The sequence below is a fragment of the Sceloporus occidentalis genome, unplaced genomic scaffold (genome assembly GCF_023333645.1).
Source record: "Sceloporus occidentalis isolate IW3139 unplaced genomic scaffold, rSceOcc1.0.p SCAF_107, whole genome shotgun sequence".
NCBI classification, from domain to species: domain Eukaryota; kingdom Metazoa; phylum Chordata; class Lepidosauria; order Squamata; family Phrynosomatidae; genus Sceloporus; species Sceloporus occidentalis.
Window position 1 is genome coordinate 2857002 of NW_028317087.1, and position 26661 is coordinate 2883662.

The following is a 26661-nucleotide window of genomic DNA, read 5'->3' on the forward strand; positions in this document are numbered from 1 at the left end:
CCCCATATTGATGGCAGCATCAATACACAAGGGGGGCAGCTAGCTAGGTTTCAGCATGTACTGGATGACTTGGCATGATAGGAGTGTGATTGCTAACAGCAATCATAGTCCCATCATGCCTAGTGTCACAGTCCCGGGTCCCGGCAGGCACCGCAAGAGTTTGCCTGTACACTGCAAACTCCGGGATCCCGGGCTGCACCCTCAGGTCCCGGCAGACACAGGCAAGTATGCCTGTGAACGCCGGGCTCCGGGATCGCGTGTCACTGACTCAGATCCCGGCAGACACAGGCAGGCTGATGCCTGTGATCCACCGAGCTCCGGGGCATATAGGTCGTCCTCCGGGGATCATCCTACCACACTGCAGCAGCCCGCCTGCAGCAGGGGAGACCCCCGGAGTCAGAGACTTACCCGTACTCGGTCCCTTCCTCGCGGTAGGAGCATTTTGTTGCCACGCAACTGGAGGCGTGGTTTGGATGGCCGACTGGAGCTTCTGAGGTGACGTCATCTTGGGGCGGGGTTAGGTTCTGGCGCCAGATTTAAAAGTCAGGAAGTGTTCTAGCCAGTTACCCTGTTGTGGTCTTTATGCTAGGTTGTGTTTTGAGTTACTTCCAGTTATTTTGACCCTTTGCTTGCTTGACCTCTCTTTGCCTGCCGATTTTGTACTGTGCTTTGCTGATCTTATTGCTGAACCACGGATTGGCTGACTACCCTCTCTGGATCTCGACCACGGCTTACCTGACTACCCTCTCTGGATCTCGACCACGGCTTACCTGACTACCCTCTCTGGATCTCGACCACGGCTTGTGGTGTTCCTGTGTCCGTATCCTGGCTCGGCTTTCCAGTCTCTGCGAAGCCTGTCACCTTGTACCGCCAACTCCGTATCTTCTACCTATACCTACCTTATCTGGCCTCCTTGCTGTTGGGATCGTCTAAATCCTAGGGTGCTGCTGCCAGGGGCTCCTCCTTAGGTCGTAGTGTTCCAGGTGGAATAACTTCCGCGGTGAGTGCCAGTGTAAGGGAGGTCGTGACAGTACAACAGGGTCATGGATCCATCGGAGTTGCACAAGGTTCTGTCCTCTCATGATCAGCGATTGGAATCTCATGAATCCAGATTTAAATCTATGCAAGACACCCTGGAGCAGATGGCGCATGCTGTTCAAGTTTTGGTATCCCGTTCTGACGCCGGTTCAGCGGGTACATCTTCGGGGGCCGCTTCATCATCTACACCGGCTTCTGTGCCTCCAGATGCTGTTCCCATGTCGTCTCTTGTGAAGTTACCGGCTCCTAACAGATACAGTGGTGATCCTGAATCCTGTCGTTGCTTCTTAAATCAATGCTCCATCCAGTTCGAAATCTCTCCGCATATGTTCACTTCGGAAAAAGCCAAAGTAGGATATTTGATTTCTTTACTCACCGGCAAAGCCCTGGCCTGGGCTTCTCCATTATGGGAAAGGGACTCCCCCATGATTTATAACTGAAGTTCGTTTATATCAGCCTTCCGTAAAACTTTCGATGTCCCTGGCAAGGCCGCTACAGCTTCCTTATCTCTGCTACATTCCGTTCAGGGGGCTCGTTCTGTGGCTGAATTTGCCATTGAATTCAAGACTATTGCAGCAGAGGTTAATTGGTCTAATGAAGCTCTGATTGCTGCTTTTTATGATGGACTTTCGGAGAGGTTAAAGGATGAGTTGTCCACTAGAGACCATCCTGATGTATTGGAAGATTTTGTTTCCTTGGCTCTCAAGCTAGACAACCGGATGAGAGAAAGACAAACGCAAAGAACCAGAAGATGGGAGATGAATCCCTATCGGTTGCCTCAAGTTGTTCCCACCTCTGATCCTTCTACCCCAGTTTCCTCTCCAGAGGAACCTATGCAATTAGGGGCTACAAAGTTAAACCCTGTTGAAAGGAATCGTCGCAGAATGGAGGGACTTTGTTTCTACTGTGGGGGCAAGGGTCACTTTGTCCGATCCTGTCCTATTCGGCCGGAAAACTATCGCACCCAGTTCAAGTGAAGGAGCCTTGGCTGGGTGAAATTTCTCGTGCTCCTGATTTCAAGAATAAAGACTGTGTTCTCCTCCCTATTGCTTTAGAATGGAACAAGGTTAAGATTTATACCGAGGCTATGCTGGATTCGGGAGCTGCTGGGTCATTTATTGATCTTTCCTTCGCTCACACTCACCAGATTCCGTTGTGTAAGATTTTTCCGCCTATTGCTATCACGGCCATTGATGGCCAACCTCTCCATCCGTCTTTCATCACCCAACAAACTTCTCCGTTGTTACTTTCGGTGGGATTACTGCATCAAGAAACCTTGAACTTTCATGTCATCTCGTCTCCTCGATGTCCGGTCATTCTGGGTCTTCCGTGGTTAAGGTCTCATAACCCCTCCATTAATTGGCAGACTGGTGTAAAAGATTCTAACACATTTAACATCTATTTTAACCCTAGTAATATGAAATGGACCATATATAATTATTGGTATAGGCAATAGTCAAAGATATGTAATCATTGTTCATAAATAAATGATTATTAAGATATATTAATATGTTTCAATGATAGGCTTCAAGGTTTCCTTGACCTTAAATGTAGAATGAAGGATTTGCTGAACAGGCGTTCTATAGATAGGATAGAAGCTTGCTAATGCATGGTATAGTTGTAACTCTAAAAGGGCATTACAGTATACGTAGAGTGACCACCTAAAATAGGGTTTCGACGTGTAAAGATCTTAGTGAGCATGTTTACCCAATTAGGTGAAGACCAATAGACTGACATCACTATCCAAGGCACATATAAGCTAGGCTTTTGTAAGACATGGAGAGGCATGGGAAGAGAGGTCGAGAGAAGATGTACTTGCCATCCACGGACTCTTCACGTCCCAACACTCCCTCCCTCCCTCCATCCTCAGGAATGCATAGGACAGATGTCATGAACTAAATTCCTCTCCAAGGTTTTGTAAGACTTGTTTCGTATTTTTGTTACCTACTTTTTATATTCGTCTATTTTTGTTCGTATTAAATGTTTCACCTTTGTTTGCATCTAAGTGACTCTGCCTATTTTTGACGCACATACATTTATATGTGTTCCAATTATTTGAAGTTTGTATTTGGCCCTATATACATTTTATTACAACTGGGGACATTATTGCTTGGGGCTCGTCATGCTCTAGTTACTGCCTCGCCTCGGTGATATCTCATAACAACTCCATCTCTGCAATTTCCACGTCTGCCATACCCTGTGCTTATCAAGCATTTAAAGATGTTTTTGACAAGAGACAAGCGGAGGTTCTCCCTCCTCACCGCCAGTACGACTGTCCTATAGACATTCTTCCAGGTACCATACCTCCTATAGGACGCACTTATCCTCTATCACTACCAGAATCTAAAGCATTGGAAGAATATATTAAAGATAATCTTAAGAGGGGGTTCATTAGGAAATCAAACTCACCAGCGGGAGCAGGATTCTTCTTTATTGCAAAGAAAGATGGAGGTCTGAGACCCTGCATTGATTATAGGGGTCTTAACCGTATTACCATTAAGAATAAATATCCGTTGCCGCTCATTCCCGAATTATTCGATCGTCTCCAGGGGTCTACGGTGTTCACCAAATTGGACCTCAGGGGGGCCTATAACTTGATCCGTATTCGTGAGGGGCATGAGTGGAAGACTGCATTCAATACACGTATGGGGCATTAGGAATACACTGTTATGCCTTTTGGATTATGCAATGCCCCAGCAGTGTTTCAAGAATTTATTAATGACATTTTTCGGGATATCACGTTACAATTTGTCATCGTATATTTAGATGACATCCTGATCCACTCCTCGGATTTACAATCTCACAAAAAACATGTCCGTATTGTGTTACAGCGGTTACGTCAGAATCTACTTTATGCTAAGCTCGAGAAATGTGTTTTTGAAGTTCCCAAAGTCTCCTTTTTAGGATTCATAATTTCAGCCTCAGGCTTCGAGATGGATCCCAAGAAACTTTCGGCCATCTCGGATTGGCCTCGACCCCAGGCTTTAAAACCCCTTCAAAGATTTCTCGGGTTTGCCAATTATTACAGAAAATTCATTCGAGACTTCTCCAAGATTGTGGCTCCACTCACTAGCCTGACTAAGAAGGGGGCGGACTGTAAACTTTGGTCGGAAGAAGCGGTTCAAGCTTTTGATAAATTGAAACATGCCTTCGCCACAGCTCCGGTCTTAAGACACCCTGATGTATCTAAACCATTCATTGTTGAAGTTGATGCTTCTGAGATTGGGGTAGGTGCTGTGCTTTCCCAAAGAAGGGAGTTTAACGACAAGCTTCATCCCTGTGCATATTTTAAAAAAAAATTCTCTCCTGTGGAAATCAATTATGATGTGGGTAATCGGGAACTGCTGGGTATAATTATGGCCTTACAAGAGTGGAGGCATTTATTAGAGGGTACCAGGAACCCCATCACTATTTTGACCGACCATAAAAATTTAGAATATCTCAGCACAGCTAAAAGACTGAACCCTCGGCAAGCTAGATGGTCGTTATTTCTCTCTAGATTCCAGTTCATAATATCCTACCGGCCGGGTTCCAAGAATATTAAAGCGGATGCTCTTTCGCGTCAGTTTCTTAATGACTCTAATAGTAAGCCTTCTCTGGAACCTATGATTGCGCCCTCTCAAATTGTGGCATCAGTTACCACGCAGCTGTCCTCGCCTATGGTTTCTCGAATTCTCAAAGCCCAAAGGAGAATCTCTGTTCACAGTAAATGGCCTATGGACATGTTGTTTGTTCCCGTGTCTGAAAGGGATAATGTGTTAACCTGGGCGCATGCCTCTAAATCCTCGGGACATCCTTGCGCTCGTCGTACTCAGGAAGTTATAAGACAACGTTTTTGGTGGCTTACTTTGGTGGAGGATTGTAAAGATTTTGTTGCTGCGTGTGTTCCCTGTGCCACTGCTAAGAGTCTTCATTCTAAACCTGCAGGTTTGCTTCAGCCTCTGCCAATCCCTTCTCGCCCTTGGTCTAATCTGGCTATGGATTTTATTGTAGAACTCCCCGTGTCTGAAGGGAATACAGTAATTCTAGTTATTACCGATCGTTTCTCGAAGATGGCCCATTTCGTTCCCCTTCCCAAGTTGCCCTCGGCTCCCGAACTAGTTCCCATTTTTGTTAAAGAGATAATTCGGCTTCATGGTCTTCCGCAACAAATTGTTTCCGATAGGGGAGTTCAATTCACGGCTTTGTTTTGGAAATCTTTCTGTAAGTCCCTGAATATCTCCTTAGCTTTCTCCTCAGCATACCACCCACAATCTAATGGGATTTCGGAAAGAACCAATCAATCCCTTGAACAATTCCTCCGGGTGTTTATTAATGATCATCAAGATAACTGGACACAACTTTTGCCTTGGGCGGAATTCGCTAGAAATAATTCTTGTCACGAGGCCTCTAAATTTTCCCCATCCTTTTGTAATTATGGATTTCATCCCACTATGTTGCCGCACCCCTTTACACCCACTCTAGTACCAGCAGTGGATCATTACATATCTCAATTACCTGCTCTTTGGGACTCTGTCCAACTATCCTTATCCAAAGCGGCTGATATGTATAGGTGTCAAGCTAATCGACGTCGCAGGTTAGGTCCCTCTTACTTAATAGGAGATAGGGTGTGGTTGTCAACCAGAAATTTTAAACTCAAACTCCCTTCGATGAAACTGGCTCCTCGATATATCGGTCCTTTCCGTATTTCTCGTAAGATTAACCCGGTCACATATGAATTACTCCTCCCTTCTTCTCTGAAAATGCCTCGGACCTTTCACGTCTCCTTGCTTAAACCGCTTGTGTGTAATAAATTTACCAAATATACTCCACGTCCCAAATCCGTTTTTATTGATTCCCAAGAGGAATATGAAATCCAGTCCGTCCTAGATTCCAAGAAACTATGTAATTCCGTTCTTTATCTCGTTCATTGGAAGGGATATGGTCCTGAGGAACGATCTTGGATCCATTCTAGAGACCTTCATGCTCCCGCGTTGCTTAGGAAATTCCATAAGAAATTTCCCCATAAACCTGGGTTTTTTCGGCCTATGGCCGGCCCTCGAGCAGGGGGTACTGTCACAGTCCCGGGTCCCGGCAGGCACCGCAAGAGTTTGCCTGTACAAGGCAAACTCCGGGATCCCGGGCTGCACCCTCAGGTCCCGGCAGACACAGGCAAGTATGCCTGTGAACGCCGGGCTCCGGGATCGCGTGTCACTGACTCAGATCCCGGCAGACACAGGCAGGCTGATGCCTGTGATCCACCGAGCTCCGGGGCATATAGGTCGTCCTCCGGGGATCATCCTACCACACTGCAGCAGCCCGCCTGCAGCAGGGGAGACCCCCGGAGTCAGAGACTTACCCGTACTCGGTCCCTTCCTCGCGGTAGGAGCATTTCGTTGCCACGCAACTGGAGGCGTGGTTTGGATGGCCGACTGGAGCTTCTGAGGTGACGTCATCTTGGGGCGGGGTTAGGTTCTGGCGCCAGATTTAAAAGTCAGGAAGTGTTCTAGCCAGTTACCCTGTTGTGGTCTTTATGCTAGGTTGTGTTTTGAGTTACTTCCAGTTATTTTGACCCTTTGCTTGCTTGACCTCTCTTTGCCTGCCGATTTTGTACTGTGCCTTGCTGATCTTATTGCTGAACCACGGATTGGCTGACTACCCTCTCTGGATCTCGACCACGGCTTACCTGACTACCCTCTCTGGATCTCGACCACGGCTTACCTGACTACCCTCTCTGGATCTCGACCACGGCTTGTGGTGTTCCTGTGTCCGTATCCTGGCTCGGCTTTCCAGTCTCTGCGAAGCCTGTCACCTTGTACCGCCAACTCCGTATCTTCTACCTATACCTACCTTATCTGGCCTCCTTGCTGTTGGGATCGTCTAAATCCTGGGGTGCTGCTGCCAGGGGCTCCTCCTTAGGTCGTAGTGTTCCAGGTGGAATAACTTCCGCGGTGAGTGCCAGTGTAAGGGAGGTCGTGACACCTAGGTTCCACCACTTACACATCCATGCTATCACACACACACACACACACACACTCATTCATTCATATACTCATTCATTCACAAATTCATTCCCTCAATCACACATACTCATTCAAACACCCTCCCCACCCCCTTACCTGCACTGCAGCTCCTCGATGCCGCTCACAGACTTCAGCAGGGGGCGCGGAAGGAAGCAGGATGTGATGGGATGTCACGTGAATTCTGCTGGGTTCCGCTTCCTCTGTGCAGTACAGAAGACCCTCCCACAGGTAAGCATCAGGGCTCGAGGTGCGGACCGCGTAAGATCGGTTGCCCTGGCTGCCGATCTTACGCGGGCCGCACCTCGAGGTCTCGCAGGCCGCATTTGCGGCGTTTCTATTGAGGGGGGGTTCCTACGGCCCTGGGGGGATTTCTTCATTATCGGTCCCCCCCGCATGATTTACTGGGGGGGATCTGTCCCCCCCGGTTCCTACGCCCATGTCTGTCATTGTTCTCAAATGCAGTATTACCCAGTTCAGTACACTAAATACACATGTGTAAACAACATGGGGATATCACGAGATCAGTTAACTTGCTCTTGTCATGATTTGGATAATTATTTTTGCCCCGTCTAAGGTGATAACCATCATTTTTTATGTATGTGGTATAGTGGTATTGTTCATGGTGTTCCCTTAGTCCCTGCTTTTCTCAACAGTAAGTTCAATGCTCGCTAAAGTTGTGTCTTCATTCCTAGACAGACTTCTGACACTAAGAGTACTAGCCTGAGCTGGCACCAGAAGCGCAGTGAATGAATGCAGAGAATGAAGGCAGAGAATTGTCACAAATAAGGCCATTTTTTTTATTTCTGTAACAAGATGTGGCTTGTGTAAGGATGTTTGATGCTTGTGGTATATATATTATGTTTATGTTGCATGCTTCATCATGTGCAATGCCAATAGGTGCAGCTTTTTTTTCTTTTGTAACTTTTTTATTGAGGCAAAGTTGTACACAATCACCATAGTGCATAGTTCAAGATAAATATGCCAAATATAATACAAAACTATGATATCTGGTATTACAGCTAAATAACCGAACTCCATTGAGAAACACATCACAAATTATGATAGTTCACTAACAGGATAAGGTGTAAAGCCTCATTTCCCCCCTTAAATTCCCCGTTATTATAGAGGTCCATGGAATCCAAAGAACTCCGAGTACAGTCCAGATCCCTAGGTTGTCTTCAAATGGACCGTCCAGCATCCAGTATGTATCTACATATAGTCCCTACAGGGTAATTCTACCAAATGTTACAATGCGATCTAAATCTGACACAACATATAACGTTACATAGGAACAACAATGTGTCAACCCAAAGTTTCTCGCCCATTGTGTACTAAAGCGTTCACAACCTCTAAAATGTTGTCGTCCCCGATGTGTTCCTTCCCCTACGTTACATTACATGGAAAGGCTTCAGGATCACGAGAACATACTTTTAGAAACAGCAAAGAAAATAAATGACTTCAGTTACTATGGTCCGACATATACAAGTATGTGAGGCGTTCTCCATTAAGCTATCCCTTTACTATTTTTATGTAGGTACTTGGGAACTTCCCAGGGCAGGCTACCAGAGCTTTCCCCGCTCTGAGGGAGTGACTTTGTTATGGGGCAGGGTTAGCTGCGTGTGGGGGTGGAGTTAGGTCACAGAGTGACTTTTGTGGCCAAAATGTGGGTGGGGAGTAGGAAGACTGTGGGCAGGGAGAGGGTGTGGCCACACATCACGTCCACACTGAGAGAGAAGAAACTGACCCAGACACCCCAGATCAAACCTAGACAGTTCCCAAGTATGCTTATGTAGCTGAGTGCTGTTGATAATCTTTATAAGAAGAGGTGAAGAGAAAGGAGAGAGCCTTAGGACAGATAACTCAAGTGTTTTAGATCCCATAACTAGACGTATGTAATCAGGCTCTCATTCATAGCGTTTGTCAAAGACATGATGTTTTCTTTTCTAAGCTGGAGTTTATATATTTCATTTTATTAACTTTAAACCTGAGACTCAACCCAATGCTTACAGCATAATCTAGTACAGGTAATGAAACCCTTTCTTTTTTAAGGGTAATAAACATACCTGGGAACTAGCCGAGTTTTGCCCGGAGACTCCAGGTGTAGCGTCACTTCTCCGGGTCTCCAAGTCACTACTGAGAAACTCAGAGTCAAGGGACCGGCGTTGTGGCACCCCCCACTCCCCTCCAACAACACCGCATGTCCTACGATGTCTGGGGGACCCTTCGCAACAGTAGCAGGACCGCTTGTTGGTGTCAGTAGGACCTCCTACTCGCATCCCACAAGGGGGGCTCCAGGGTAGCCAGAGCCAGAAAATTGACCAGGCATGGTAATAAATTGATGATAAACTGACATGTTTACTGAATAAGGATGTTTTTCAGATGTCATATACAAGGAATATTATGCATTAATTGCATAATATTGCATTTTATATTTTGCATTGACAGATGTGATTAGATCTTAACAATTAAAAACATAAAGTGGGGAGGTACGATATGTGGAGCCATATAAGTACAGTATTGTAACAAACATTATGAATGGGGTTTAGCAGGTATTAATACATTAGGAAAGGTGGTCCTGTCTTAAAGAGCTTACAGTCTAAGTTATATTTTTGTATATATATATATATATATATATATATAAAAGTACAAATACATGTTTGGGATATTGTATATGTCAAATGGTTAAACTGTCTGCAGTTTTGACCAATTTGAAAGCAAGGTTATATTACTGTTAATCCAATATGTGTTTATAAACCAATTTGAAAGAGTGACCCTTTTATTCATTACCTTCATAGGCAATTATTAAATTGAGTTCTCCAGGAAAGTTAACATTTAAATTAAAATACACAGTATTAAATTATACGATCATACCACATAAAGACTGGAAATTGTGAGTATTAGTTTTCTGTAACAAAAAAAACCCCTCCTCAACCTGATTTTTTAAAACTTGCGCAACATGCAGACCCAAACTGCATTAGGTCGGTTCATTTTCACGGCGTCAATACAGTTTGCCCGTGAAAACCACAGCAATTTAATTTCTGTTGAAATATTATTTACCATAAAAAGCTATGCAGTGAAAAAAAAAAGCTAATACAGAATTACAAGAAAAGCTGTTGTTTTGTTCGGCATCACAAAAGGCCCTTGATATTTCCAATTTTACACCATCTAATGTATCATTTTTGCTGATTTAAGCACAGTGCTGAACAGATATGGATCCTGGTTTCACTTTCCCTGGTAGTGGTATGGATAATTTACTGCGCTGATCAAATTTAAGAATCAGTGGGGACCGCTATATCGCTGCATAAAAGAAAACGCCAATGAGGCCCTCTTTCTTGTGTGTCAGCATGCTGCGATTATTGTCTTGATTGGATTTCGGTGAATGGGCTTCACATTTTTCTCAAATATGCAGGAGAGTTGTATTTCCCTACAGAGAACTGTATTAGCATTTCAGATCCAGAGTCCTTCAACAGAGAACTACTGTAAATGCTTTCAATTTATTATAAAATTCTAAAGTGTGGATATCATTGTATTGGAAGCCGAAACGTCAGAACGGCTTTCATTTTCCTAATAGAAATGTTTTACATTAACACCCAGTAAATAGGCTGGAATGCGCTCATGAATAATAAGGTCGATTTAAAATGAAGTCAATCTGGCCACGTCTGTCAAGCCTCCGTGATCTATATTCAATAACTTGTATTGTATTTCAAATAAATTCCCATCGTATCAGCCAGCTCTATAGCTTCTGAATGAGCAGAGGTTAAACTTCAGCATTTAAATGATCATTTAATCTACAGAATGTAAAGAGTTAAGTAATTGCTCCCCTAAAGCTAATAGCTGGGTGTGACGCCCTTGGAGGCAACAACTGCAATAAAACCTTTGTGATAACTGAACGGTTTTGGAGCATGATCTGTCTTTTTTAAGTCATGCCAACATCATCTCAATCGGTTTCAAGTCAGGACTTTGACTAGGCCGCTTCAGAATCTTTTTTTGTTTCTTTATAGCCATTCGGAGGTGGACTGGCTTGTGTGCTTCCTATCATTGTCCTGCTGTATAACCCAAGTACGCAGGAGCTTTTGGTCACAAACTGATGGCCGGACATTCTCCTTCGGGATTTTCTGGTAGGGAGCAGAATTAGTGGTTCCATCAATTGCAAGCAGCCCAGGTCCTAAAGCAGCCCCAGACCATCACACTATTACCACTGTGTTTGACTGTTAGTATGATGTTAGTATGATGTTCTCTTTGTGGAACGCTTTGTAAGCTTTACGCCAGATGTATCCATGTCTTCCAAAAAGTTCCACAGAATATTATTCCAAAAGTCTTGGGGTCTTTAAGATGATTTTTTGGCGAATGTGAAAAAAGCCTTTACGTTCCATTTTTGCACAATAGAATGAATCGGGAAAGGGCAAATAATTTTCACAGTACTGTATGGCTACCATAAGCAACCAAAGTAAACAAGACAAAAAAAACATACTTACCTCAGTGTTTGCAGGGCCTGGAGGACACCTTTGTACTTAGGAAGGGGCAAATGGGGCTCCCACACTTCCTTACACATGTGGCCCCTGTAGATCCAAGAAGCAGAGTGCTGCTATATGACATAATATCTCAGAGGTTGGTTTCATTCGGACCTGAAAACCCCATGAGCTTTGGGAGAATGGTAAGTAGTGGGACTGTGGGGCCTTCTCACTGTGGGTCCCAAGGTGCGAATCTGCTTGGCCTTGTCTAAGGGCGGCCCTGTTGTTCCATCAATAATAGCATGATAGCCGAGTATGGTCTAAATTTAGTGTAACTGAAAGAGCCCTCCCTAAAATGTGAATAAAAACATAATAAAATGCTTATTACTTACCATAAGAGCATAAAGATAATACAATATAAACATGAACCACATTAGAACAGAAAGTAAACCTGAGAAAAAATAGTATGAAAATAAACAGCATTGCCCTCCACTAATATCGTCACCCTTGAGGTGGGATGTGGCTGGGGTGCCCAGTCCCTCTGCATTAATGAAGGCCTTTGCGAGCGGTATGCACGTTGTGTGGGCCGCGCAAAGTAATCGAGGCCGGGGATTCAGCCTATCGCGCAACCGCGACGTTCCAGGATGCCTGCGATATAGTCTGCCCTAGGGTCCTGCAGGTAAGGGACGTCCCCATCAGGTAGACGTGCGGGTCTGGGCCCGACACAGACAAACTTGATGTTTAGAACAGGGCTCTGTGGGGAGCCATACCAACCCTTCCAGGAGTCCTTGTTCTTCTTTACGTTATCTTTACGATAGTTCATAATGACTTTGGCTGTATGTTTGTCATGCCGTGCTGCAGAATAAATTTGAGACCAATCAAATGCCTCCCTGAAGGTATTGCATGTTACTGAAGCATCTGCCTGTTCTTCTAATTATTGAGGAGAGCATTAATTCCTACCAGATTCTTAACTCCATTTGCAGAAATGCAGTGCGTAAACCGGCAAGAAACCGCCACCATGCTTCACCATTGCCTGCAAACATTCATTCGTGTACTGCTCCAGCCCTTCGGTCAACACATTGTCTTCTGCTACAGCCAAATATTTCAAATTGTTACTCATCAGTCCAGAGCACCTGCCGCCATTTTTCTGCACCCCAGTTCCTATGTTTTTGTGAAAAGTTGAGCTACTTGGCCATGTTTGCACATTGAAAGAATTGGGCGACCACTGTGTCTATGGTCCTCCACATTGCACATTTGTGTTTTTTCAAAACCCCAATATGCCCTGAAATGTCTGCCCGGGAGAGCCCTTGCTGTTCCAGTATAACTACATTGTGTCTTGTTCCTGTGCTCAGTCTCGGCACGGTGTATGACTTTTGACATTAAACTGTCTTCTGCAACCTTACTTTGTAAATGAGTTTGGCTGTTCCGTTTTATTTCTCCTACACAGCTGTTACAGTTCCACTTATTGATCATGTTTCAACTTGATGATTATTAGCACCTGTTTGGTATAATTGCTTAATCACACACCTAATTATATGCCTACAAAATCCCTGACTTTGTGCAAATGTACATAGAAGGATTGATGCTGTTTTGATTACCACAATGATTTTAGATTTTTCTTCTGTTCACTTACTTTGTATTTTATTAAAATGATAAACTATTAACATGTCTATTTTAGAAGCATTCTTACTTACAGTATTTTACAGGTACGTGGTAGTATGGTTTGGGGGGGGTGAATGTACCTTTCAGGGATATCATTGATTGCATTGCAACGATCCCCCACCCCATCTTTACAAACCTGCAAATGATGCAATGGGGGAAAAGTTTCATGATTTCAAAGGCAAGCAGCAGGACAATCCGTGGGTCAACCACATTTAAACTCTGTCAAATGAACACTTCCTATAAGAGATTCAATTATCTGCAGTTCTTACTTCCATAGGCACCATATGTACAACTATGAAAAATTGGCTTCTTGTCATCTACTTTGTACAGTACAAAATTCCACTGTGAAGGCCTTCCATATATTAGTATACAATCGTGAGGCCACCATTTTTTGGCCTACCTTTTATGATTTCTATAATCGTAATAACCTTCTAAAGACCCCTGTGGTGCCCCACTTTCTACTGAAATGACAACTTTTTGCTTCTTCTTTTAACCACTTTCAACCCATGACATATTATTCCCCTAGACTTAGTCCATCCCTGTTTCTCTTAGAACATAGAATTTGACTGCAGATAAGAATCATTCAGCCCATCTAGTCTAGCCATGTTTCTGATGTGAACACTCAGAACTCTTTGGTCTTGTCTTATATTTTGAGGTTGGCTTAATGTCTATCCCATGCATGTTTAAATTTGCTTGCTGTTCTAGCCTCTACCGCTTCTGATAGAAGGCTGCTCCATTTATCCAACACTGTCTCTGTAAAGTACAAAACCATGCCAATACCAATAATTGTTTGCTACAGCACAGTTGAGTATAGTATCCAAAATGATTTGCCATTTACCCATAATTAGATGAGGCTTGAGGGTCAGTCAGATACTTTCCTGTGACTCGGATTAGGAAATAAAAAGTAATTTAGAAACATATGCACATTAACATTATTAAACAACCCCAACTCTAAAAAGAGCAGTAAGGACATTTACACATTTGTATGTTTATTGTGTTTCATGGAATTTTGAAAAAGGAAAAAAAAAAGGACTTTTTTTTTTTTTTAACCAAAGTAGCAACTTTTCAAAGCAAATTGCTTAAAAAATGCTCTATGATTACCATGTAAATTTGTTTATCTTATGTACATCTTGAAAGCAGCGGTTCAGTAGAAAGACAATAAACCCCTTTGTATTTTAAATACAAATACAACAGAAAATTGTGGCAGTTTTCCTAAGCAAGTATTTTACCTAAACAGCTCCTGCAATAAAATATGAAAGTGAAATATTCTTAACATGTTTACTTGGTGGTTTCCAACATAACCAATACCTAAACAGTGTGTACTCGATAGGCAATGTTCGCAGTCCAGCTGTTAATCACCATAATGGTCTGCCTGCCAACGGGATGAAGAACCAACGACAAAATATCTAGGCATTATTTTAGCCATAGTAGACAGAATTATTTTCCACCATATGACGACCTTGTCTAAATGCTTCTTTTTTTCTAGCTTTGCTTTAACAGGCAACAAAATAGGTCTCCTAGCTTTCAGTTTTTCAGAATAAATATCATTTGATCCACTTTGACATTTAAAAGAATAATTCACAGAAATTATTCTACCAAATTGATAAGAATAGGCTTATAAAAGGCATACAGTTTTCAGCCTCATTCACATGGAATCGGTTTGATGTCACCTGCATGATGAGGTCATAAAAACACCAGAATATCATACAGCGTGCAGAAATACCAGCTGCTAATGCTCATTTACATACATACATACTGTTTCATTAAATTAATAAATTAGGATGTTGGTGCCAGTCTGCTAACAAACGCAATGCTGTTAAGACACAATCTTCTCACAAATGCTGGACATGTAGGTTTCATGACAAGGTGCTCGAGAATAATCCTCAGTTCTGTGAACAGTGTCCTGTAACAAGAAGAATATCCATCAAAATGCTGCTCTTGTCCGGTGGACATCTTACTTTCTTTCTTTCAAAAAAGGCCTTTTTTTTTTTTTGCTTTGACATAATATATTGCCATTTGATAATCCCTAGAACCTTTCCATTTATCCACTCCTATAGCTTCCCAAATTTAATGGCGACACTTAACCCTTTTGTGCTGGCTACTAAATTCTACTAAAGGTTGTCCAGCCTGACCTACACCTACACATCTAATAAAACAACCACTATGTTCATTGTATTGTGACTGCAAACCGTCCTTATAGTAGCAGCTATAATACAAAAGCAACAAGATGTCATCCGGAATTAGCCTCTTGATGGGAGGTACACAAAAACATGCTGGCAATTGCCTTATATACCACTAATTGCCTTGTAACCCACAATTGTTCACCTGCTACACCTAGTGTTTGAATAGCTTCCAATAATGTAATCTATCCAATGCCCATGCTTAATACATACATTGGACCCAGAAGAAACATCTAAAGCGCTTTTACTATGCACAACAGTTACTCACCTGCAGTATGGGTTCCTTCTGGAAGTATATCGGAGCGTTAGAAATCTGTAGTAGATGAAGGGCTGTAATAAACTCCCTTGGCCGCTAAAACAAGACAGATTTGGATTAATACGAACACCCCATCCATCATGTCTCAAAATTAAAATCACTTTTCCAGTGAAATTGGGGAATACTTATATACATCCAGTTCCGGCTGACTGGAGTAAGAGCAGTAGTGTCGGTCAGATGAACAGTAACGGCACTGCAGTTTTTTTAATGCATGGAGTATGCAGAAATAAGACAGTCATTACATTACAATCATTATTAAATGCCTCACCTGAGTAGCATGAAAACAGTGGCTGGCATTAAAAATATTTCATTACATGCTATGAACTTGAGTACATTTTGCTGGTTTGCATTCAGTTTCTCCAGAAGAGACCTGAGAAACGGCACGCTGTTGGTCCCTCTAGCCTGAAAAAGCAGGACATATGACAGTGATGAGTATCATGGGAGTTACAGTTTGCAATAACTGCCCCCCCCCCTGCTTATTTATTCAAGGATCAGAATCAGTAATCTGGTAAATTAGGTGAAAGCCCTGATATATAACCACTTGTGACTAAGTCTGGGTACAAGTCCACACCCTGTAATAAGCCAGGGCTTGACAAATTTGTTGTGAATCTCGGCGCCAGCTAAAAAAGTTAGGAGCCAGGATTTTTTTTAAACTAACAGTTGGTCAGGAGTGATCGGATCATTATCAGCCCACTTACTAAACTCACAGCGTTTGACCTGGAAGCACCCTGGACTTTCAGGTCAGTGCTGGTTTTTGTTTATTTTTTTTTATTTTTTTTAACGCTTTCAATGCTGATGTTCCATTGGAGCACAGCATTGACTGATATTAAGTCCCCACAAGCTTGTGGGGACAAATGTTAACCCCTGCAATGCAACGAATGAGTCACACAATTGTGGCATTGAAGGGGTTAACGCTGCACTGTCTCTCTCATGGAGCGATCAGGCAGCAGGGGGGTGTTGGGACTGCTCTACACTCCTGTGGAGACCGAAGAACCCTTTCCCCCCTGTCCCTGAAGCTGCCTCTGGCAGCTGGGATGCAATTGCTGGTCTATAGACCTGCCATTGCAGGGGGAGTCTCTGATGACTGCTGTAGGCTTCCATCCCTACAGGAGTCATCACAGGGCTTGTTGGGGCTCGTTTTTGCTGTTGCTGGCCTGCCTGGGCTTCCAGGCAGACCACCAGCAGCAGAGCCCCGTACAAAATGGGAATTAACCCCTAAAATGGCATTGAAGGGGTTAACACTGCCCTGTCGCTCTCCTGGAGCGATCAGGCAGCAGGGGGATGTTGTGTGGGGACCCAATCAACACTCAACGCCCTTTCCTGAAGCTGCCTGTGGCAGCTGAAAATGCGATTGCTGGTTTTCCCAGCAACCACGTTTTCAGCCTACAGAATCACTCTGTGGGAGTGATCTCAGGCTCGGGCTCGAAGTGGCTGTGCTGTCTGCCCAGACTCCTGGGCAGACAGCAGCAGCAGTGCCCCCCGCGATCACAGGCCGACAAACACCTAGGCGCCATGGCGACCTGGGATTTGTCGAGCCCTGTAATAAGCATATGCTAATCTATCCGCCTCTGGTCCTCATAGTTATTTATGTATTTAATGAACTACATTTGCAAAAGAAATGCAATAACCTGGCCAATAAAACGAGTTACAAATTCAAATAACCATAAAGTGCAGCCATAACAAAATGTTTAAGTGAAATAAATGTTTGGAGAAAATTATATATTGTATTACGGCTAATATAAAATACATATATGCTGACATCCTTTCATGGTGCATGAATAAAATGTTATATCTATCTTTGGATCAGACTTTTTTATTCCATTTTACACACTCAGGTTCGCAAGACATACAACGATCCTGAGCAAATGATCTAATTGTGTAGTAATAACATCTTTCGTCTTAGTCTTACCCAACACATTTACACAAACCGATCAAGCCATTAACAATAAGATCAGTTCAAATTTTAAGGGGGGCTTTGTTGTGATATTTAGCTCAACACAAGAGGGATGAAGAATCTGATTTTTCCCTCTACCTTTATATTAAAAAACAAGGTAAAAGGGTTCATTATATTCACATTTGCTCGATTTCATATTAGTTCACTGGCTTTAACTACTTATAATATATACACTTACATCTAAGATCTTCTTTGTGTATGTTGATGCATGGAGCAAAGAAAAGAGCAAGACCGGAAAAATGCTCACTGTGGCAAAGGATTAAGGAAAACATACAAATTCACAAAACTGAGATTACATACTTTCCTTTGCGGGGTCGAAGATTTTTGCTTTGTATATATTTAAATGTGACTAAAGTAAGGATTTTGTACTTTTATCTGCAGTTTTGTAATTTACGTCTCTGTCCTTTACCTCCAAACAATTTAAAGGTATTATGGGAACAGAGGTCATCACAGTATACTCTTAGTAAAAGTATATAATAAAGGCCCCATATTATATATTAAATATAATACATGCGGGCTCCAGCACAAGTGGAGCAAGAGACTTCAGGGCCATGTTACCTTTATGGAGGTGCAGAGTGGCCATCAGCCATATAAGAGTTTAGTAGAAGAAGATATACATTGCGTTTTTTCTTCTTCTAAAACTCTGCAAACTTTCCTTTTAATAAATAAACTTTGGTTAATTATTTTCTTAAGAGTTAACAAAATCTCCTCTGTTGGGGAGAGATGAAGCTTCTTTCAGACACTGTTATAAAGGATACTTGTAACAGGATAGGAGTTGACAAAGATGAGTGAATACAACAGGTAATGGCAGCTGTCTTCTAGCAGAGCCTCGGTCAGAAACGCCCGGCTCAGCTGGAAATGCGGTAACCTCTGATGGAGTCGAAGTGCACTGGTCAGAGCGTTTGCCAACAAGGCACGTTGATAGAAGCTGGCGGCTTCGTGTAATCTGTAAATGAACAAAGAAAGCATTGGCACCCTAAGGGAAAACGAGATCACTTCCTTTCGATGAGATTGCATCATCATTGCACAACCCAAGCCTCTCGATGCAAGAATTATCCAAGGAGAAATGCAATAGGAGTGGCTAATAAAAGGCTTTTACAGGCAAAAATAAAACTGGGGGAAAAGCTGTAAAAACAAAAAGAAAAAACATAGCAAGGGATGACTTCTAAACAGACTTGGTGGCAGAAACTATTCAGCCCATATAAGACTACATATTTTCCCTCTTCTGTAAAACCTTAAACGTTACTTGCTCCTTAGCTGTGTTCGGATAGCTACCTCTTCCTTGCATGCTTAATCAACCTCCTGTAATACCGTTTACCACTTCCGCTGGAAGGCTGATGCTCTTATTTACCATCCTCTAAGAAATTGTTTGATTACTTTATGTCTAGTGCACTAGCCATCTAATATTAAAAAGACAACTTGAAGCAACTTCCTCTTTCTTTAAGATATACTTCCCCTTGCACTTTAACCCCTTAATGTATTTAATTCTTGTCTTTGACATCTTTGATGTGCACATTCTGTAGCCTGGTTGAAAGGTATCTCTCAAAATGAAGATATCTGGTAAAAAGTAATTTTTCTAGTAGGAAAATACCATTACTATAGGGTGAAATGTCACTAAACAATTAAATTAAACAGAAATCAAGTGACTTACCCTAAAATAGGAAGAATAAATAGGGCTGAACAATATACAGTGAACCACCTTGAAAGCCACATTGCAGTGTCCAGTTTATTAGCCAGCATGAATTGCTAAAATGAAGAAGCCAAAAAAAAAAGTTTATTCCAGTTCAAATGTAAAAATACACAAACACTACAAACACCACACCGGTGTCAAGAAATCAAATATGTGCGCCCCCTGCTGGGAGGGGGGCATTGACTGCATTGTCAATGGTATTTATAACAAGAAAACCACTGAATTTAAATTCACAGTGGAATAGTATCTATTTTTATTAAATTACATACCTATGGATTGTGTTATATCAATATAACCTAATTCTTTTTGGACGCTTATTTCTTTAGACAGGTTTTTGCTTGGGTCCCATTAGTTGTTTTAATTTTGATATATATTTACATTACACATACAGTACATACACAGTAGCCATTATCAGGGTATCCCTTTTTTATCTGCCCCGTCTGAAGCCAGCAAGGCAAAAACCTATGGAACAGGCTAGGCCAGCACCAGCAATGGATGATGAATGCATTTTTTCTGTAGGAAAACATCCAAGAAATCTGTGTGCTCCGCCACTCTATATCATATCACTATTTAGTTTACAGACGCTCTATTCCCAGCCCTGATAACAATGCAGAAGACAGCAAGGTTAAATGTCAGCGGTTAGAGTATTTCCTTATTTAAAAGCTATCAAAATAAAAAGTGTACGATGTACATTGCAGGTGGAAACTTACCACGGCTCCTCCCTGGGGAGGACTGTTTGGAGCAGAGTCTGCCATGGCTGCAAAAATCTGGAGAATAAAGAATGAAAGAATTAGACAGGTTGGCTGTGAATGGCACTCAGCGTCAATCCATCCTACCCATCAGTTCTATTCTCCCTTAACGTGCTTTTATTTGTTTTGACACTTGTTCCTGTTCGTGTTCCTTATGGCTTAAACTCAACTCTCTCTCCACCTAATTTATCGGTTTGTCTTAGTCTGTCAATTCTAGTCTTATCATACCCCTTGAAGTATTATAAGAAGCGCTGTGTAAATTGTTGGCGCTATATAAATAAAAGATAATAAATAATAATGTTGGTGTGCACTGATAAAACATAACTATAATATATTAACTAATAAAATCTATACGCGCTGTCTTGAATAATAGATTATATCGAATTACAATAACTGAACGTCTATGAATACGCAGCTCTTTGTGAACTGCTAGCTGCACATCACAGAACTTGTAGATCACCATGTGTCTGGCAAACAATGTGTTAACTACCCCTGACCCAAGATATACAAGATCACTGAACTACTGTAGCGTTTTGCTTTTCTGATCAGTGTACCGTAACTCATAAAGACTAACTATAAATCTATATAGTCCACTGTGTGCTACTTACGGCATGGAACTATCCTGAACCTAAGGCAAGACCAAGGACCGATCAGGAATAACGGGCCGACCGGTTCTTATCTACCGTCACATTCTATGTTTCTAAGTAGACCAACTGTCTCAAGGGTCAAGAAGACCCCAAACATTCTTTTAGACATTAGCGGCCCGGACAGAATAATCCGGCACTAAACGGATACCAACCGGGTCACAGCAAATGTAACCCCGGAGACAGCGGAACAAGCATTAGTGTAAAAGCTGCACCAAAACAAGTTTGGGCATTAACTCAAAATCAGCAGTGATGTTTTTAAATCACTTTATTGGACAACAACCCGCAACCACCTTGTTAATTGTAACGCATGATGATATCCGTTACACGTCATTTAATTTCATCGTTATTCATTCCATATTATCACAGAGGCTACAAGAAAGGAGTGGAAAGCAGCCTGTATTGTTAATCATTTAGATACATAGCGTGTAATTTAACAGAGGGGAAATGTTATCCCTGATCACTAAATGGAAGGCTGTACCCGTCTCGTCAGATCACCAATAGCTAACCTCATTGAAAAATACCCTGTGGGAGCGGAAGCCAGGGATCAATCCAGGCCTCCCGAGCCCATTCATCCACGGAAGGGAAACCAATAGAGCTATCACGGCTCTTTTTCCACCTCAACCTCGTGACCCCATTTATAAGAGTCGTCCGCAGAGGGGGAAGCAGCTTGTGGCTCCCCCGATACCACGAGCACCCCTTCCTCACCTCACACAGATCCCGGCACCGGGCTGTCACTTCTTCCGGCGATGGCTACTACGGCGACCAACTGCAATGACGTCCCCGGCCGGTCAGCCAATGGCTGCGCAGTGAGAAGGCGAGGGGGCTGTACCGAAAGAGAGACCGAGGCTGGGCGATGAGGCATCGTGATTGATAGTTCGAGTATCCAATAATGAACGAGATGAGGGCTTCAATTCTGGAATCTTCTACTCGCTGGCGTAGTATGGCTTGTTTTGCTATGTGTGAGGCGGTGTGGCTAATGCGCTCTTACGGTATTGTCACTTACGCAAAAAGGGTACGTTTGGGTTACAAATGTTATAAAATAGGTTAAAAATGTAACTGTCCTACATGAGTTTCTATTAAAGCGCAAAATAAAGGTATGCCGTCTGCAGAGCCGTAACTCGGGATCTTGGTACTCATTTGCCTCCTCTTGAGAGAAGTGTGCCCGTTAGGTTGCAGTGTCTGAGGGAGCAGGGTATGTTAACAGGAATGACAGGATGGAATGCCCATAGATAATTATGATTAAGAAAAATAAATAGCTAGCGATTTGTAGATAAATCAATACATTCTATCACGTGATTCTTCGGCGCATGCTGTAGGTTGTTAATCTGATTAATGGTATCGTAGCCTTATTGTAGGAAATGCAAAGGTATATGGTGTTTGGCCATTAAAACACATTGGAAAAGGGGAAAAAGGTAACGTCCAGATGTTCTAGATGTATCTCGTAGATCTTTGGCGCAGGTACTACTCAAATATATTTTAAGTTTCTAAAACAATATGACTGGGGAAATATACGGGTGAACGCCCATGGATCGTAATGGAAGGGTACAGAAAGGTGATTTGTAAATAAAATTCTGATATATCACGTAAATATTTAGTGTAGGTATCCCCCAGGTACGATTGCCGATTAAAATGTCTGAGATAAACAAGAAATAGATTTTTTTCAATGAATTTTGAATGTTTTATTCACATTCATTTTGCCTTTTTGCCGGGAGGCGAACCAAGATCAGGGCAGGCGGCAATGGTGCAACAACGGGTAACGAGCTGGGTCAGGATAGGAGAGAAACACAGTCCAGTAAATAATGCCAAAGTCGGTTGCCGGGAGGACTATCAAGTAGCATAGCTTGAACACAGGAGGGTCTGAGCAGAGCTAACAAGACGGCTCAATGACTAAGCACTGACTGAAGGGTGTGCAGGGTTTTTATACTGGTCCACTGGCTCCCGACTACTCCCGCCCTCACCTGTAGTGCTATGCAATTCCCCTAAGGCAGTGATGGCGAACGTTTTTGGGCCTGAGTGCCCATTTTTGTGCATCAAAACAAGTTGCAGACCTCAAAGTGCCAACACTGCATATTAAACATGGAGAGGACGTTTTTTCGGTACAAAATGACTATACACAACAGTATGCATCAATATAACATATTAATAGAAAGAGATTATTTTAGGAAAGGCAGTGGGACCCAGGGACATTTCAGAGGACTGTGGGAAACAAGAGATGCAAACTATTGAGCTTAAATAATAACAGAGAATTAAGTATTAGCTCTTTCCAATATCTGCTGTGGGAGCGGGAGGCGTCCGTCTTCCCGTGGTGCGCGCTTCACAGCTGAGCGCCGGAACAGCAATCACATTCCTATCATGCCCAGGCATATCCAGATTCCAGGATGTACTCGCAGACTTGGCATGATAGGAGTATGATTGCCCTATCTACCCCTTCTCACTCCCTCCTGCCCTATCTACCCCTTCTCCCTCCCTTCTCCCCTAGCTACCCCTTCTCACTCCCTTCTCCCTATCTACCCCCTTTCCCCTGTCTCACTCCCTTCTCCCTATCTACCCCCTCCTAACTATCTACCCTCTCCCTCTTTGAAGTTCACTTACCTTTCAGGAGTCCTGCGGTGGGGGTGCAAGGCCTCTGCCTCCCAGATCTGCCACTGTATGGAACAGTATAGAGTGATGGGAGTTATGATGTACTTTTAGAGCATAATTAGATCATGAAAAAGACATTGGAAATGGTACAGCATAACACCCATCACTCTCACACACTTACCAATCCACACATATACCAATCCACACACATACTCATTCACACATATACACCAATCCACACATATATACTAATCCACACATATACACCAAACCACACATATATACCAATCCACACATATATACTAATCCACACATATACACCAATCCACACGCATACCAATCCACACATAAATACTAATCCACACATATACACCAATCCACACATATACACCAATCCACACATATACACCAAACCACACATATATACTAATCCACACATATACCAATCCATGCATATATACTAATCCACGCATATATACTAATCCACACACATACCAATCCACTCTCACTTAATGCTTTCCTACCTTTCCTTTCTTCTTTCAGCTTCTTTTCCTCCTCTTCGCTCCTCTTCTTCAGTTCTTCTGTCTTCTCTGTCTTCTTCCGGGTCAGAGGGCACGGACAGCGGTGGGCGCAGCTTCAGTGCTGTGCGCCGGGATCTGACAACAAACCCCGGCGGCACAGCAGCTGTTGCCGCGCGGATCACAAGGGAGCGGTATCGGAGGTCTTTAACAGACCTCCGGCTCCCTTGAGTGATTTTAAGACGGGTTCAACCCAGTTTAAAATCACTCAAGGGAGCCGGAGATCTGTTAAAGACCTTCGATACCGCTCCCTTGCGAGCCTGCTCCTCCAGCGGCGGACATAACTGGAGGGGTGCCGGGTGCCGCAAGTTGGCACCCCCCTGATGAGCGGCGTCGCGTCGGACCCCGTGGCGGCGCCCCCTGCAGTGTGGCGCCCTGTGCGGTCGCACAAGTCGCACACCCCAAAGGCCGGCCCTGCGCGGGAGCCGACGCCGTGACTACAGTGTATGACTGTGCATACCCACGGCGTGCCCACAGAGACGGCTCGGCGTGCCACACGTTCGCCATCACTGCCCTAAGGGATTGGCAGCCTCTCTCTCTCCACCAATGAGATAGGGTCCATGGATGCCGGGACACCCCCCCCTGTCATCCCCCGCATGGAGGTGCTCGTGGGTCGCGGCACGCCTGTACTTCATTGGTTGATGGCAGACGAGCCCCCTGCTGGAGACCAATAGAGTCGCTCGTACAGACTTTTAAAATAATGGTACCGCAACTTGGCCGGCAGAGACCACTGGTCTCCCTGCTCCAACAGTTAAAGTTCCCTACAATCGACTTTATTGGTCGTTCGTACAGACTTGTAACTGTTTGGAGCAGGGAGACCAGTGGTCTCTGCCAGGCCAGTTGCGGCGTCAGGAGTTAAAGGGCCCTGCAGGCGACCAATAGAATCGTTCGCACGGCCCTTTAACCCCTGACTGCGAACCTACAGATTTCCGCTCCCGTTAACCCCTGTGATGCTGCGTAGATAAGGTAGGCTATATGGGGACGGGACCAGTGAGATTAAAAGACGAACACGAAGATTCTACGTTTTGCTACCACCATGTTCGTATGTTCAGTATTCGGGCTGAACAACGAAAACGCACCCTTCGTGTTTGTTGTCATTTTCGCCCGAATACTAATCCACAAGTCTAGTGACTAACATTGTTGACTATTACATTACAGATTGGCTGGATCCCCTTCTGTCGGCAGACGTCAGCATCGCAGTGTAACAGTACTTGTGCCCTAAGATCTTTTAACGTGACTAGGCCCCTTGCTCTTCCTGCTTCTTTCCCCACAACAAGGATTGCTTCCACTAATCATACTTTTCCCTGATCTCTGTGTGATCAGGAAAAAGAATGAAATCAACAAAGATTATGATATTAACAATGATACAGGTAAGCATTTACGACATAAAAATAATGTACAGGTATTAAAAATTACAGAATTTTACAAAAAATCACTAACATGATTGAGGTTATGGTTGACAGGTATTCTTAATAAAAAAACTGATTATTTGTATTAATTTGATTAATTAAAAGACCACATTTAAAGTTTTATAGCATCTGTTACAGTAAGATATTGCTGTTTCAGTTTGCCTTTCCCGTTATTCTTAGCCTTGTGATACCTGGTAGATAACCTGTTGAACAGCTGCATTGAGATCACATTTCACAATATTGTATGATTTTTCATTATTCAGTTATCTTCCTGCATCTAGCAGAAAAACACTTCCTCGCCTGCAGTGCGATGGAAGTACCACAGTAATTTATAATGTCCGCTTAATGAATATAGCAGTAGTCAGGGGAGGAATATGTTGCTATTTTCCACACTGTGGTCGGATATAGAAAAAAAGCCCATCCATTTTTTATGATTTTCATTGCTATTTTTGATTGGGCTACTATCTAACCAAATCTAACACTGGTTAATGTGTGAGAGTTGTAAAAGAAATTGTGCATAATGTTTTTGGAGGCAGTTTATATACATAGAAACATAGTTTGGTGGCCTTTCTAGTCTGCCCATTTTTCCTGATGTAAGACTCTTACCTTGGTACTTGGTCTTGTCTTAGATTCAGCATAGCTACTGTATTATATTATACCACTTCCAATGGGAGACTGTTCCCAGGGCCGGCCCAAGACATAATGCCGCCTGGGGCGAAGTTTAAAATACCGCCCCCCCGCCGACCTTCTCATTATCTACCCTCCCTATTATCTACCCTATCCCCCCCTTTGTACTTCACTTACCTTTCAGCAGTCTTGCGGCGAGTCTCCCTGCTCTGCCGCGGTGCGCACTGCTGAGCGCCGCAAATTATGTCATATTCCGGCGCTCAACATTACAAGCCGGCACCGAGACCGAGCTAGAGGGCTCACAGAGGAGAAAGAGGGGCGCCTCTCTGTGATCCGCTTAAAAAAAAAAAAAAGTTGCTTGGGGAAATTGCCCCACTCTGCTCCATGGTAGGCCCTGGCTGTTCCATTTATCCACCACCCTCTCAGTAAAGTAAAACTTCCTTAGATTTAATCTAATTTTGTTAAACCCCTTTAAGTACTTAAATGTTTCTATCACATCTCCGTTTCCTCTTCTTTTCTCCAAACTATACATTTTGAGCTCATTTAGTCTTTCCTGATTATTTTACTACCGCAGACCATTAACCATTTCGGAATCCCTCCTCTGAGCTCTCTCAAAAATGTCAATATCCTTCTGGAGATGGTTTGATTTGTTTAGGAGATTGGAGTAGATACGTCCATAGAGTACAATGTGAAAAAGCACAGGACTGCTCTACAAGAAACATCTCAGGTGTGATGGCACAAACCTAATAGCAATACTGTCAATATGAGCGTTCTGCAG

General features: G+C 43.2%; 1 protein-coding gene across 1 annotated transcript; it reads right to left on the reverse strand.

The window, feature by feature from the left end:
• Positions 1-14929: 14929 nt before the first annotated feature.
• LOC149283269 (transmembrane protein 33-like) lies at positions 14930-20048 on the reverse strand. The gene is made up of 7 exons (XM_089497801.1): positions 20004-20048; positions 19255-19349; positions 18362-18549; positions 17782-17849; positions 15918-16051; positions 15602-15685; positions 14930-15056 (listed from the first exon to the last, which is right to left on the reverse strand). Exons 1-7 carry the CDS (start codon positions 20046-20048, stop codon positions 14930-14932), a joined length of 741 nt encoding a protein of 246 aa, XP_089353927.1.
• Positions 20049-26661: the final 6613 nt, after the last annotated feature.